Source organism: Bos indicus x Bos taurus, chromosome 8, assembly GCF_003369695.1.
Source record: "Bos indicus x Bos taurus breed Angus x Brahman F1 hybrid chromosome 8, Bos_hybrid_MaternalHap_v2.0, whole genome shotgun sequence".
In the NCBI taxonomy this organism is placed as follows: domain Eukaryota; kingdom Metazoa; phylum Chordata; class Mammalia; order Artiodactyla; family Bovidae; genus Bos; species Bos indicus x Bos taurus.
Window position 1 is genome coordinate 106,476,491 of NC_040083.1, and position 16,499 is coordinate 106,492,989.

The following is a 16,499-nucleotide window of genomic DNA, read 5'->3' on the forward strand; positions in this document are numbered from 1 at the left end:
CGCCCTGGGAGAGACCCGGGACGGGTCAGGCTTCAGCTTCCATTTCCCAGGAGGCTTACTGGAATTTTTCTAAAAAAATTTTTACACTGATTTGTTTTCCCCCCTACCATAATATGAATCAGCCATAATTATACATATGTTCCCTTCCTTTTGAGCCTGACTTACCCCTCATCCCACCCCTCTAGTTCATCACAGAGCTCCAGACTGGGCTCCCTGTGTTACACAGCAGCTTCTCACCAGCTATTCGTCTTACACAAGACATATATACATAGAGAGAGGATGAAGATGAGATGGTGGGATGAGATGACAGAGGATGAGATGGTTGGATGGCATCACCGACTCGATGGATATGAGTTTGAGCAACCTCTGGGAGTTGGTGATGGACAGGAAGTCTGGCATGTTGCAGTCCAGGGGGTTGCAAAGAGTCAGACTCGACTGAGACTGAACTGATTTGTTGATGCTATTTTCTCCATCCGTCCCACCCTCTCCTTCCTCCTCGGTGTCCAAAAGTCCATTCTCTGCCTCTGTGCCTCCATTCCTTCCCTGCAAATAGGTTCGTCAATACCCTCTTTCTAGATTCCATATGTATGCTTTAGTATACTGTATCTGCTTTCCTCTTTCTGACTTACTCCACTTTGTATAACAGACTCTAGGTTCATCCCCAACCAGGGGCTGCTCTCTGCTGGGTTCTGGCCATCACTACTGATGGCCTCGGTCAACATTTTGGTTTCTAGAATCCCCAGATTTGAGGACAGTGAGATAGCTCAAGGCCTGGAACTGAGAACTTGGGGCTCTAGCCAATACTTGGATTTATTCGACTGATGGAATCATTTAGCCAACAGGCATTTTCAGAGCGCCTATTAGGCATTAGTTACTGTGCTGGACATTAGTGAAACTGCCCTTGCTTTCAAAAGTCACGGGGCTGGGATGTACACCATGATGACTAGAGTCAATAATACTCTATTGTATATTTGAAAGTTGCTAAGAAAGTCAAGTTCTCATCACAAGAAAAATGTTGTCATGCTGTGAGGCCATGGATGTTAACTAGGCATTGTGGTGATCATTTCTCAACATGGACAAATACTGAATCATTGTATACCTGGAACTAATGCAAGACTGCATATTAATTATACCTCAATTAAAAAAGAAATATATTTTTTTTAAAAAGTCTCTACATCTAGAGTAGGAGACAGAAAGAGAAACTATTATTGAACAGTGGTAAGCGATAAGCTCAAAGTAATCACAGCCCACTCCAGGAACTGAAGGAGGTTCTAGACCTCTCCTCTTGGCCAGGCTGGGGAAGACTGTAGTGTGAAAAACAAATCCCACTCTAGGGAAACTTCTTTGGGGTTTGCAGTGCATTTATTATTTGAGCCCCACAGCAAAACTATGATGGGCAGAAGAAGAAGTTAGTCACTCAGTTGTGTCCAACTTTTGCGACCCCATGGGTTGTAGCCCACCAGGCTCCTCTATCCATGGACTTCTCCAGGCAAGAATACTGGAGTGGGTAGCCATTCCCTTCTCCAGGGATCCTCCTGACCCAGGGATTGAACCCCGGTCTCCTACATTACAGGCAGATTGTTTACCATCTGAGCTACCAGGGAAGCCCAAGAGATGAGCAAACTGGTCGCTAATTCACCCATTTTCCATATAAACACAGGAGGGCTTAATAAATTAGGCTGCAAAGTCCACGTCTAGGAAAACGGGATGATGCTTTCTGTCATGTCCAAGGGACTTTCTTCTTTAGACAAGAGAAGCAGGGTGCTATGACCTGATGGCATGGCTCCTGAATAACCTCAGTCTCTCGGGCCATCTTTCTTGTCTGACATTTGCTGGACATTCTTTACACGAGAGGCACTGCGCTAGGCAGCGCTGTGAAGAATGAAACCAATGCAGACTGCACTTGTTCTAAGATGAAAAGTCACACAAAAAATGATAAGTAATGTTTGACAAAGTGAAGAATTGAGGAGACTGTCAGTAAACCAACAGTTCAAAGACAGAAGAGATCACGGCGGAGAAGGGAAACGATGTGGACATTCCAGGGCACTGAGCAAACAATGGCGGCTGGCACCTAGAGGGAGGCAGGCAGGGAACAGGGAGCTGGGTTAGGGAGCGTCTTAGGAACCCAGCAAAGACCGAGGGCCTGAGGTCTACAGGTACAGCTCTCAGGGATTCGGCAGGTACCATATCCTAGGCCTTCTGCTAGGTACTTGGTATACATTGATTTTTATATTTAATCCTTCCAAAAATCCTTCAATGAGGAGTCTGAGACTTGGAAGATTGAATTCCCATTTTTGTAGGTTGTTCAGCAAACAAAGGAGACAAGATTTGAACTCAGGTCCAAACAACCCCAAAACTGTTCTCTTACTTACTGTACCACTCTCTTCCCTCCCTAGGTTTCTAACCTTGACAAAAATGTCTCCTTTTTAAGAAATTCCTAAAGTTCCTATTTTCCACTGAGCATCATGGAAAGATGGATCTGAGAAAAAGGACCTTGAGTGCAGGAGGAAAGAATGTTAAGTTCACAGCTCAGGACTGGTCTGAGCAGTGATGATGATTTCTCTTGGCTCACAAACAGGAGTAGTTCTAAGACTAGAGCCTCTGGGCCAAACCTTGAACATATCACCATCACCAGGGTCATAAAGATGATATAGGAGGGAAAAAAGGGCAGAACAGTGATTCTATAGCATTTTCCTAAAGGAAAAATAGCCAAATTTCATCTATAAACAAACTGGAGGCATAGACACTGAAAAAAGACAGATATAAGCACATCCTGTATTCAGGTCTAAATAATCAATCGTCCTCCAACAGAACAATGAGAATGGGTCTTGGCAATAGCATATATGAAAAAAAGTGAGAGGTTTTAGTCATCTAAAAGTCAACCACAAGTCAGCAACAGCTGCAAAAAAACAAATGTGACTCAAGCTGCATGAACAGAAGCATAACACCAGGCAAAAAGGAGGTGAAAATTGCATTTTTCTCAACACAGGAGCATTCCCACCTTGAGGAACAGAGTGTCACTTCTGGTGTTACACTCCAAGACATGAAAAATTAGAATCTCCATCTAGAGGACAGTGACTAGAATGGCGAAATGTCTGAAAATATGTCACATCAGAGTGGCAGAAAAAACTGGGATTATTTGTTGATATTGATTTCTAAAAGTTACCAGGTGCCTTTTTTTCTCCCTGTTGTCATATTTCCCAAGAGCTGTCTTGGAGAAGGAAATTTCAGATTCAGTTTCTGATATGGAGAGCCAGAGAAACAGACTGCAACTCAGTCTAAGAAAAAACCTTCCAACAGTAGGGTCTGCAAGTGAGATGAGCTCTCTCCTGAGGAGTGAGAAGGCCATCCAGGGAGGCAATCAAGAAACACTAAAAGATGCTGAACTACATAACTTCTGACGCTCCTAAAAATTCTAATTCCAAGAATACTGACAGTCTTTATTTTTTTCCCCCCTCACCATCACCAAAGAATCAAGAAGAAAGGAACTCTGAAAACCCAATAGAAGTTGGCCATAAGTCAAAAATGGCTTATCCCAGAAAACACTTCCTGTGTTCTCCTACAGTTCAGCTCCTGCGCCTCTCCCCAGCTCCCTAAAATGACCCCCCGGGAAGGTGGGATGCAACAAGACTCACCTTTCTTCTCGAAGTCACCCTTCTCTTCCCCTGGTCGGCCCAGGCTGTCCAGGCTGTGAGTCACCTGGCTGCCGAACTCGTCCTCACGGGAGACGTGGTTGGCCCGCCGGGGCAGGTCGTCCTCCTCTTCGTAGTCGTAGTCATCCAGGATGGGCGTCTCGCGGATGGGCACGCCGATGACCGAGTTATGCGCCTGCAGCCGGGAGGCGCGGAAGCTTTCCCGGGCCGGCGGGCCCAGCAGCACAGACGGGATGTAGTGAATCTCGTGCGTGGCTTCCGTGCTGGCACTCTTCTGGGGGATGCGACGCCGCTTCTGCCAGCGCCGCTGGGCGTACAGCGCCACCGTGAACACCAGCAGCAGCAACAGCAGGGCAATGAGGCCACCCTGGAGCGGGAGGGAAGAAGGACACGCAAGTGGACCCCTGTTCTTTGGGCTGGAGTGCCAGAGAGGGGTCGCCGTCCACCACACGCAGCCCACGATCCCTGGGTTTGGCTCTCGGAGCCTCCGGAGCCCACGGAGTGACACCGTTTCCAAACCTAGCTTTCTCACCAACAAGCTGTGTGACCTTGGAGAAACTGCTTCACCTCTCTGAGCCTTGCTTTTCACTTGTATAATGGTCAGCAAGAACCCCTGCCCTTCCTTCTTCAGGAGTCCCCACGAGGAACAAATGAGCTGAGTGATGAGCATGTCAGAGAGATGCATGCCGCTAAATACTAGGGTGGTGGCTTCACATCTAGAGTGTCTGAGTCCCGACTCTGCCTCTCACCAGCTGAGTGACCCCAGGCCATTTGAACACACCCTCTCAGCCTTGCTTCCTGGTCTCTAGAAAGAATCCACGGAGGGCTCAAGGGACAGCAGTCTTTCTTCCATCCTGCTGGGAATACACAAGTCAAACAATTTCTGTATCATCTATACTTTTATTATCTGAAACACTAGCCTTTTTAATGTTGAGTCCCCACAGGGGGCGTGGGACAAAGTAGGTACTTCATAAATATTTATTGAATGAATGAATGAACACATGCGCTCTTCTAGGGCTCCTTTCATCAGGAGTTTAAGGCACACTGCAGTTTATTTTTCTCTAATACATCCAACTGGTAAATATTTGGTTGAGTCTGCATACCATACATTAAATTGAAATAGGTAAAGTGTTTATGAACGGATCTTACATGATTCATGAGACTCATGAAATACTCTGCTCCGTGAGCTCCTCCAGGGCAGGGGTGTTTCTAAAGCCCATCTATGGTGCCCACAGCACCTGTCAAAGGACGACGTGGAAGATCTGCGTTCTCCTCGCCTGCCTTCTTTCACTCTGTCAGAAGCATCTGCATTGAGCAGGGCTAGCCCCTCGGATAGCTGCTTCTCTTCTGTATATACTGTGCTTTTTGCCTGGGAGATTCCAGACCACTATGTGGAGTCCCTGTTGTGTAACCCAAGAGTTGGGGAGGACCATGCCTGTGGTTAGGAGAGGGGTGAAGAAATCAAGAGACTCTGAAGCTCAGATACTGAGTAGCAGAGCAAGCTCTGAGCCTCAGAGTGTGAGCGTGAGAGTGTGTGTGTGTGTGTGTTTGGCTTTTTAGCTTTAAAACCTGTATTCTTTCGACCATACCCATTGGCTGATTGTTCTGCCTTAACTCATTAAAGGCAAGGGCAATTTCTGAAAACCACTTGTATAACATCTAGCAAAGATGACAGATGTTAACTAACCCTGAACAGATTACCTTGGTGGGGAGATGACTGCGGTTAAGCATACCTGTTTAGGCTAAGAAGAACATCATTTACTAAAATGATTCAGCTGTCCTATTGACTAAAAATGATGATTCTTTTTTTCAAGTCCTTCAGCTCTCTAAGCTAGAATTCATCACCTCCATGGGGAGTGGGTGGTGAGTGGGCTCGGAGGTGGCCAGGGCTGCAGGCACGGCTGACAGCCCTGTTTTGACTCTTGGCAATGAGTTACTCTGGGATCCCCAGGAAGGTTTCTCTGGATGTCAGAACTCAGAAGTAAACATACAAACCAAACAAAGCTCTAAGTATATGTATTTCTGTGTGTGGGTGGGCGCAGTCTGTCAAGTGTGCATGAAATGTGTGTGTGTGGCACCACTGGAGCCCCAGAAAAATAAGAACACACCCCTTTCTCCTCCACAGAACATATAATAGAGACTGCTCTAGGTCTAGAAGTCATGTATGATGTGGTATTGTCAGTTTTTTTGCATCAGAGATAAGAAAGGCAAGCGACAGAGGGTGGAGTGTGGACGGAAGAGATGCTAAGAAAAATGAGTGAGGAGAAAAAGGAGGCAAGAAGAACCCTATCACTTCATACAAAAAACAGTAGACCCGCCCCTTACTATTTTTAATGTTATTTTATTTAATCTTCAAGACAATCCTCTGTGATAAGGGATTATACGTTCCATTCCATACATGAAATGAGGAAAAGTCAGAGAGGTTACGGAATTGCTTAAAGTCACACAGGCTTTGATCCTAGGTCCAGCTGGGAATAAAAAGCCAAAATGTGGTGGAGCAGGAATGTGAACCCAGCTCTTCACTGCATAGCCAGTGGCTACTGCACAGCAATTGTACAGCCCATAGGGAAGGAAAAGAAAAGTGAGAAAGATGGTGAGGGTGCACAAAGAAAAAGGGAACCCCAGGAAGGGAAGGGAAAATGCTGTTTTCAAATCCAGGATTCAGTGGGCACGTCTCAAGGCAGCCTCTGCAGTGAAGACTTTAATTTTGCTCCATTGTTGCCTGATTCACCCCTTCTCATCTTTGGTTGTTTCGTTCTCTGTAACCCTCCCTACAGACCTTCCCTGCTCCCAGAGCCCTTCATCCCCACTCTGTCCACTCCAGTTATGGGTGTGTGGCCCTGTTCTCAGACCCAGAGCCAAAACTGACCTGGGAAAGATGAGGCTTAACCAACCTGTCCACAGGCAATTACCGTATCACATCATATTGGCTCTCTTCCCCCATCAAATCCCAACTACCCTCCCAGGTCACCCATGCAGTGCTGGATCAGCTCATAAAGCACCTCGGGGAACTCCTGTATCATGCACAGAGGCCAAGAGCTGACCTCAGAGTGACAGTTTTAGTCCAGATTCTCCTACTTAGAGGCTGCGTGACCTTGACTAGGTCACTGCCTTTCAGAGCCTTGGTTTCCTCATGGGTTATATGAAGGCAGTATTCAGTAGCACCTCAATGGATCATTGTGAGGCTAAGTGAGATGCCCATAGAGTACTTAGTGTTGTGTGGGGCACATGTAACTGCTCACAGCTACTGCTATTGTCAACAGCGTTCAGGAAGTACATATTTAATGCTGAATGAATGAATGATTGACCTTTTGCCCCTAACGGCTTCCCTGGTGACTCAGACAGTAAAGAATCTGCCTGCAGTGTGGGAGACCCAGGTTTCATCCCTGGGTTGGGAAGATCCCCTGAAGAAGAGAATGGCTGTCCACTCCAGTATTCTTGCCTGGAGAATTCCACAGAGGAGCCTTGTGGGCTATATATAGTCCATGGGGCTGCAAAGAGTCATACACAACTGAACAAGTAACACACAATATTACCTCTGCCCCAGGATGCTCATTCTGCAAAACTTGTCGTGGATTCCCAAACCCTTCTCAATGTAGACCAAACACTTCAATGAAAGTGAAAAGTGAAAGTGAAATCGCTCAGTCATGTCTGACTCTTTGCAACCCCCATGGACTGTTACCTACCAGGCTCCTCTGTCCATGGGATTTTCCAGGAAAGAGTACTGGAGTGGGTGCCATTTCCTTCTCCAGGGGATCTTCCCAACCCAGGGATCGAACCCAGGTCTCCTGCACTGCAGGCAGATGCTTTACCATCGGAGCCACCAGGGAAGCTGAACACTTCGATATGCTCTCTCATTTAGCTTCACACCTGTGCGTGTTAGGTATCCCTGTCCTATGTTATGTGAGGAAAGAGGCCCAAAGACAGGAGGCTGTTGATGTAGGCAGTGTGGCTGAACTCCATCATGGATTCACAGTTCTGCTTGGGGTGGGAAGGGCCAGGTGCTCAAGGTGTAATCAGATTCACTTCTGCTTCCTCAACTTACCTGGGCAACTTCAGACACAGATTTCCCAGCACAGAGAACCCCCAGGAGGAGGCAGCAGAGGGAAACCCCCCCACCTCCCTCCCTCCACTGTGATGGAAGCTGAGCCTGGGACCTTTAGCTTCATGATCTGCCAACTCATTTGATGTAACCCCAAGCCAGTGGCTCCAACCCTCTTATTGGGGTACAGGCTCCCTGCCCCTCATTCCCCAGCCTGTCCTGACCTTTGCTCCCCCCGGCTAAGCTCTCAGCTAATCCAATGGCCATATGGCTTCCATTATAGATCAGGATTTTACTGTGAAAACTTGGGCCAAAGAGAATTCCAGGGATCAAGAGCTCACAGTGCCACTGACCCACTGAAACAGACACCCCCCAGGCTGGGCTCCTAAAGGGCTCCAGGGGCCTCACCCAAGACACAGTAGCAGCTCAGGTGATGTTTCTAGCACCACTGACCAACCCTCCTTCCTTCCTAGACCCTAAAGGAGTGGTGGGTTAGGCTCAGAGCAGGCAGGAAAAAGTTCTGAATTCAAGTTCACTCGTGTGATCTTGAATTTCCTTGTTCACCCACTGTGTGATCTCAAATTTCCTCGATGCCCTCCAGACCCTCAGTTCACTCATCTGTAAAATGGACTTGGTACTACTTGGAATAGTATAGCACACAGTTAGGGCCAAAGGCTGGGGATCAGAGAGACTTCTTTATAATCTCACGCCATCACATAAAAACCGGGCAATCTTGGACAAAGGGCTGAACCTCTCTGAATCACAATTTTCTCATTCACAAAATTGTGTAAAAAGTGTCCTTACTCAGGGAGGTTAGATGTGAGTTCACGGATGTGACGTGTGGCGCTCAGGGCCTAGCACATGGAGACCCATGACACTCATTCGTGGCACCCACAAGGTTGTCGTGTAAATGAAATCAGGACAGTGCTGCGACAGCCCTTGTACACTGAAGCGTACTGTGCACAAGCAAAGGGTTGCAAGAGAAGCGTGTGGCCACCTCTGTCCTAGTGGGACGTCCCACCCAAAGAAAGCAGAAGAGTGACTCAGGGTCAGGGAGAAACTACGGCCTGCATCCACCAGGACAGGTCCAGGCTGCTGCGTCGCTCCACTCCTGAGGGTCTGGACCCCCACGTCCCGGCGGTCTTCCTTCAGGGCAAGCAAACAAAAGCAGGAGCTGTTGCTGGAAAGGGGGGCAGGGCCAGAGTGTCCAGCCACCGAGTCAGCCCGCCAAGAGCAAACACAGATCCAGCAGGGGAGAAACCGCTGCAGGGTGAGCAGGGAGTGCAGGAGGGAGAGGAGGGTGCAGGCAGAAGGCTGTGGATTGTTAGAAAGCAAGTTAAGAAGAATCTGAGGCTCGAGGCGGTGGCAAGCTGAGGTCCTGTTGGCCTCAGGGACAACCCGATGCCAAATCCGATTTGGACAATGTGTTCCCTCTAGGGCAGCCCGAGACCAACAAGATCGGAGAAGCAGCAGCAAGTCCCAGAAATAAAAATCCCAGTCTGTTGGTTAGGGGTCAGTTTCTGCGAGACTGCAAAAAGCACAAGCCTTGGGTGATGACTTTTACCTTCTTATGGGACTGAAGATTTCACTAAACTGCCAGGCAGGAAATGGGAAAGAGAGGGGAAACAGAGTGTGTGTTCCCATTTGTTCTGGAACGTTCCCTACCAGAAGCCTCTCTAGAGCAGGATCTGCCCACTTTTCTTCTGTTACTGACACTGAGTCTCAGCTCTCTCAGTGGAGCCAGGCATGGGTGAGGGTGGGTGATGTCAAGGGCAAACTGACATGATGGGGTAACCAGGTGTCGCTGGGGCGTTCAGGCCGCTGTGGGGTCCGTGTCCCTGCTTGCCTTTGGCCGTGACAAGCTGGCTAAGACGGTCCGCTTCCTTGTGCTACAACAGGCTCACCTACAAAAATGTGCTGGTTGGTCCCAATGGGAAAGGTCAAGTAAGGCTAAGGATGAAACAAGACAATAAAAGGTTAGGATGAAAGGTCTGGCTCCACTGATAAACACCGGCCTCGGCCCTTCAGTTGCTCTGGTCCTCCATCCCAAACCCAGTCCTTCCACGCCCTTCCCCTTTGCTTGAAGCCCTTGCCTGACTCTGCTCCCTCCCACTCTCAGAATAATGTCCAGATCCCCAGCCTGGCACCCAAGTCCCTCCGTGTCTAGGTCTCTGCTTCCTTCTCAAGCCTCCCCCACCCCCAAGTCCTACCTCATATCCAGTCCAGGAGTTGTGCTATGGCGTTAGTGTCCCCTCAGACTGCAATGCTCCGAGAGCTTCCCCAAGGGCTCCTCCCTCAATCCAGAGCTCTCAGTCACTCATTCCCTGTAGCGGTTCCCACCCAGAACTGCAGAAAGCGGTTTTACTTGGAAACAGAGTCTTTGCATTTGTGATTAATTGAGATGAGGGCATACTGGACTGGGTGGGCCCTCAATCCAGGGACTGGTGTCCTTATAGGAAGGAAGGAGCAAGGACCTGCTGAATAGCACAGGGGACCCTGCTCAACGTAATGCAGCAGTCTGGATGGGAAGGGAGTTTGGGAGAGAATGGATACACGCATAGGTTTGGCTGAGTCACTGCTGGGCACCTGAAACTATCATCATGACATTGTTAATCGGCTATACTTTAAAATAAAATTAAATTTTTTAAAAGGAAGGAAGGGACGGACACACACATACATACACACACACACACACACACACACAGCCATATAGTGATAGAGACAGAGACCGGCTGGATGCCTTTATGAGCTAAGGAAAACCAAAGATTGCTCACAACCATCAGAAGCTACTGGGAGGCATGGGACATATTCTCAGATTCTCCCTCGGACCCTCCAAATGAGCAGACCCCAATGACATCTTGATCTGGGGCTTCTGGCCCCCTGAACCCCAAGAGAATAAATTCCCATTGTTTTAAGCACCTGCCCCCAAACCCAGTGCATCGTGATTAACTATGGCAGCCTGGGAAACGGATACACTCATCTTCATCTGCTCATCTCAATGCACCCAGCCATCTCAGCTTGGCCATTACCTCCTCGGGGAGCATCTTTTCCTCTGCAAGCTGGAATGAGGTTGTGCCCTCCTACTGCTCAAATCCCATGGCTGTCAGTTATCCAGCTCCACTGCTACAACCTAACAGTCTGGTTGACCATTTTCCCACTGGAGTTTCTAAGCTTTCATTTATCCAGCATAAAACTTAGAGCTTGGCCCAGAAAGGTGCTTAATGAACACCCAGAAGCCTAAAACCTGCCCTAACTTCACCAGAGGAATGTAAATCTGGCAGCCCCCGTACCAGCTCTGACTTCAGTGTCCAGAGGACCCCTTATCAGACCTGAGACGGCCCCTCCTTGCGGCTCTGCCTTTATCCCAGCGCTCAAGCCTCCAGCTGGTTTGCTTACATACACGATATCAAACACGGAAAAACATGCAGAGGTGAAACATTCAAAGCACCCTCAAAACCGCCCCACTGAGAGAGCCTTCTGAAAAGTCAAACTTAGAACCCCATAGAGCCTGGCCTCATTTTAATCTATTTTCCCTGTTAGAATATCCAGGCACGGGAGAAGGAGCCAGAGAAAGGAAAGAAAAGGATAATGTGAGAAATGCTTTATTTGACAATGTGTCATTCGGAAACTGATTATTTCTGTCTTCGGCCTTTTTAATATTCCCTCACAACGGCCAAGCTGCAAAAGGATTTGGTATTCTAAGACTGGATTTATAATACTCTGTTTGGCGGTGATAAGAACATGGGCCTTTAATCCTCAGAGCTGTGAACATGCATATTCTCCCAAGTAATGTCCTTCCCTTCCCGTCACTTGTGTCTGGTCCCAACAGCTAGCCCCAGCATGGCTGAGGCCTGCTGACCCACTGGGGGTTCTCCTGGCCATATGCTGGGTGACAGTTAATCAGCAAAGGGGCTGGGCCTTCAAGTTCTCTGGGACGTCTTCTTCCAGGCTTCAGACTGTGCATAAACTGGAGGGAGTATAAGAGAACAGTCCAAACCCTCAGTGCTACAGATGAGGAAACAGGCTCAGGGAGTGAAAGTGACTTGCCCAAGATCACAGAACATCCTGAAATGGGCTTTGGGGGCAGAATATGCAGCCAGCACTCCACAAAGCTGCTAAGAAATCATGACTCCTGATAGCTTGATCTACAAAATAGTTTCTTTCTCCAAACGTTCTTTCCATCCTTTGCCACCATCACAAGTGCCTTTCACCATGTCAATGCAGCCTGAACGACCTCCCAGGCTTTATTCCATCTCCCTCACTGTTCTCAACCCATCTTCTACTATAACTAAGGCACAGCTGGAAACAAGGCCCCTCCCAACCGAGTAAGCTGGGAAGTCCTGCAGTGTGACAGTTCAAGTTCATCAACCACTTAAATCTCAAAATGTATGGCTTTGAGACACCCTTCTCAAAACGTGTGCTTCCGCCATCGGTGCCCCCAGCTCTGCCGAGTGCCGACCGTAGGGTGGGCACCATGCCAAGTATCCGACCACCTGGGAGCTCACCGTTCCTATTCAGTGCTCTGGGATCTCCTCTGCCTGAAAGATCGCTGTCACTGCTATCCCTCACCTCCACATCTGTAAGCTGACATACCAGGCAGGCTTCATGGCTACCTCCAATATATTCTCCGTGGGGAACTCCTCGGGGGCTTCCCCATCTGCAGCCTTAGCCAGAAGGAATTGCTCTATCTTCCGGATCCCCAGAATATTTCATCTCAACCCTCACTTCAGGAACTTCAGCATTTTCTGGCTTGTATTAAAGCTTTAGCATTCCCTACCTTGTCTTAGAGTTACTGATGCTCAAGCTCCCCTACTGCTGAGATGATTATACCCATAGCACAGATGGAAAAGCAGAGGCTCAGGAGACAGACTTGCTTGAGAACACACAATAAGGTGGCAAATGCATGCGACAAGGCCTCCCAGCGGGGCCGCTTCCAGGGAAACTGCAGGCCCGCTCTCTCACAGACGGGGGACGGCCACGGGGCCTTGAGGAGAATAAGATGATGACATAGGCTAGAACCATATTGCCAAAGGCCTGATTAGTCTTTAGGCATTAAGGATCCGAGACTTATTTTTTTTAGCAACAGAGTGGCGTGATCACACTGTGCGGGGAGACTAGAATCTGGGAGACCAGTGAGCTAGCCATTCATAATCGTCTAGGACCTGGACTGGGGGGCAATTTTGCCCTGCAAGAGACACTTGGTAATGGACACATTTTTGGTTGTCACAACTGGGTAAAAGGTATGACTGGCATTTAATGGTAGAGGCTGGGAAATCTGTCAGCATCCTACATGGATGCTTACAGGATGGCCAGGAACAACAGAGAATTGCCTCTTTCAATAATGTGCAGAGATGGAAGAAGGCTTGGCCTAAGGGAGAGATGATAAGACCTGAGATTAGGGCAGCTGAAGTGAGCAGTTAGCTAATGGGGTAGAAATAAGATACACCACGGGACGGAAAGCCTTGGGGTTTGATTGGCAGGAAAGGGAGAGAGAGAGAGAGCAGCATGACGGTGAGCTGTGGATCCTGTCACTGCGTCAGAGATGAATCTATCTGTGTGTGAACTTTTCCCTAGGTAAGCTCCCAGAAGGTTATGAAAGATCCCAGCACAAAATCAAATGAAATAAGTTTACACCTGTGAACAATTAGAGTGGATAAACGCACAACAAAGATTTGCATATACATATTATATACATGTACCTATGTATCCATGTGTATAAAAATACACTGAGACCTATCTTTATGTACCTATAGTTGGCTGTATTTATGTAGAGTTATCTCTTTGCCTCTAGACAGATATAGAGTGACCTATTTAAGGAGGTCCCATTATAGAAAATGAAACTTTTTTCTTTTAAACTAATCATCTACTTACACTGTGTCTACTAGCAACCCTATTTTATTTCCCAAGATAATGCCGAAGGAATAAAGTGAAAATGCAGAAGCTTTTTTGGAACACACTCCCCATCCAGCTCTAATCTCCTTAATTATCTTTAGATCAGATCAGAAACCTTCAGTGATCATTCTGAACCCTTTAGCAATTCATCAAGGAGAAAACTAATGAACATTGAGCCAGACAGACATGGATTTGGCTGTACTATCTTTCCTGTGAGTGTCTGGTCCGTTGCTTGCGTTTCCTCAGTTTTCTCATCTGTAAATTGGGTTACTAACACCTAACTCAGAGGGTTTGGGGAGGATTACATGATACTGACCATAATGGTTTGCAAGTTATGGGTCTCAAGAAATATTAGAATCCTTGGTATTAATGCAAGGTCTTATTTCCTGAAAAAAATCAGATACAAGGTAATAGTGAAGCTGCCGAACTCCCTCCATTAAAGTATAAGGTAGTCTCTGTACAGTTTTCCAAAGAATTCTCCTGATCACCCTGCTCTCCTCCTACAGATTTCAAGCTCTGTGACCTTGACCATGGACCCTCCCCATTTTGGGGCGAGTAGATAAGATCAGCTGGTGTCTAACAGTCCTTCCAGCTCCAATATTCTAGAACAGAAAGGAAAAGGCAAACGTGGAGGCATCTGTGGCCAGGTGAATCACGACATCCTGCCTCACATTTCAGTTGTATAAGCATAAACTAACTACACCAGTGAGCCCTCCAGTGCCCCTCACACCATCTCATACAGCTGTGCTTTCGCTCAGGTTGTTCACTCTGCATGAAATGCCTGTGCGCTGCCGCACTACCCTCCCCCCCACCGACCAACTCCTGCTGATTTGTCTAGTCCTTTAAACCTCAGTTCTTGGGTCATGAGTTCTCAACAAACCTTTGTGAAACCTGCAGTCTCTGGCTTGTTAAACGGTCACCTGTTAGGACCCTCAGTGACTCCTCCTTCTGTCTGCCAACTACCCTCTCATCACCTGAGTGCCCCCGGAGAGCATCCTTAATCAACTCTGTGTACCCAAGACCAAGCCCCGGGTCCAATCCTGAGTAGATCTCATTATGTGTTGATTGTATTTCCACAGTGAGAGGCAGTGAAGGGAAGGCCAGGGTTTTATTTATTTCGGAATAAATTTGAATGGTACATGGTACACAGTAGATCTGCAATTACTTCTTGGAAGAATTAATGAATGAATCCATTATAAATGCTTCTTGGAGGGTAGGTGACTGATGTATACCTACATCTGTTTGGCAAGTCTCCATCTGTGTGGGAGAGAGAGGAGGGAAAACAATTCATAGGAGGCGTTTAGCACAAATCAGTATCCTTCTCCACATCCTCGGACGGCCTCTCAAGTTCTGTCGGAAATTCCACTCTGAAGATGGATGAATGGAGAGGGGAGCAGAAAGCATCTTTCAGAGGACTGATTTTTTTTTGCCTATTCTTTGAGTCATGAACATAAACAGATGAACCCAGGTAACTACGGAGGAGCCGTGCACTCATTCACTGATTCACCCGGGGAAGGGCATGTCTGGAATCAGGCAGGTCCAAGTTCAAGTTCTTACTCTGCCACTTTCTACTGGGGCGACCTTCTCTCAGTGAGACTGTTTTTTACACTTCTAACGTGAAATAATACTATTCACCAAAATGGGCTGTTGTGAGGATTAGATAAGGTGATGTATGTAAAATATGTCATCCAGCCCTGGACCTATTAAAATACATTCAATACAGGACTGTTGTTGGCTTAATTATCATTACCAATATTGTCAAGCTTCATCCCTGTGCTAAACCTTCTGCCTGAATTTGGGAACACACAGATAAGGCCTCAAGAACTTGCAGTCAGTTTGGGGAAATAGATAAGTGAGCAGATAATGGCTGCAATGCCCCGTTTGATAAGCTCTACTCCAGAAGGACACATAGTAAGAAGCAAAAGTTTTGATGGCTTCTAAGTGCAAAACATAGAAGGGGTGTGAACAAAGTCTCCCTTGCTGTTCCAATTACAGTCACGTTCAGAGGTGGAGGAGTGGGCTGGCCTGCTGAGTCCAGTCACACCCAAAACAGGACAGAAAGCCTGGCTAACCAACTATACAGCCTGCTGACCACATGGGCTCTGGAGGAGACGGCCCGGGTTCTGGTTCCTGTGCTGTCACGTACTGGCCGTGGACTTTCGGGTGGGTCACTGTCCTTTTCTAAGCCTGGTCTCACTGGAAAGTTGAGCAGAGCAGTCTTCACAGAACACGGCTATCGTGAGCATTAAACCAGCAAATGCACAAAGACGGATTCAAGATAATGTTTAGAACACAGCCAGTGGTCAAAAAACGGTGGTTTAAAACTTTTGAGGAAAGCCGCCTTGAGAGAGAAATCAGAAATCCTAGATCCTAGCTCCAGCCCTGTCCCCTTACAAACTAAGGAAGTTTGCAGAAAGCTCACTGGTCCTCATGTGCATTTTTTTTTTTTTAACAAGGTGGCCATAGCAACTTCGTGAGCAAAGTGTTCTTCATTTAACACACAAGGCAAGCCAGCCTCCAAGAGGTGACTGTGCCGAGGTGATAGACTCAACTAGAGGCAGGGCACACACTTGTTCCAGAGTCCAAAGTCTGTAATGATCCCGAAGCTTTCAGTTTGCCCCTCCGGTCGGTGGTACCCGGAGCCTATGTCCTTTGCTTAGGGCATCATTCACAGGGAATGTGTCTCAGACGCACAAAGTCCATGGAGATACTCCTATTACCATGCCAACCGTAAACCAACAACCCAGTCCTCTGAGGTTGAAAGAAGGGCTCAGACTGGCAAGGGTGCCGGAGGCTACGGACAAACTGTTCAATACTTAATATAACGAACTAACTTTTGTACAGGGAGCTTCCCACGTGAGCTGGCTTCTTGAGAAACCTGGGGTGGGGAAAGGAAGTGTGGTGCAGATGCT

General features: G+C 47.6%; 1 protein-coding gene across 3 annotated transcripts in view; it reads right to left on the minus strand.

The window, feature by feature from the left end:
* The window catches only part of ASTN2 (astrotactin 2), a 1,048,656-nt gene that overhangs the window by 816,790 nt on the left and 215,367 nt on the right, over nucleotides 1–16,499 (minus strand). For all 3 annotated transcript variants that reach the window (XM_027550640.1, XM_027550639.1, XM_027550638.1), the window contains exon 3: nucleotides 3,636–4,020. In XM_027550640.1, coding sequence (XP_027406441.1) covers nucleotides 3,636–4,020 — 385 coding nt within the window. The remainder of the gene's footprint in view (nucleotides 1–3,635; nucleotides 4,021–16,499) is intronic.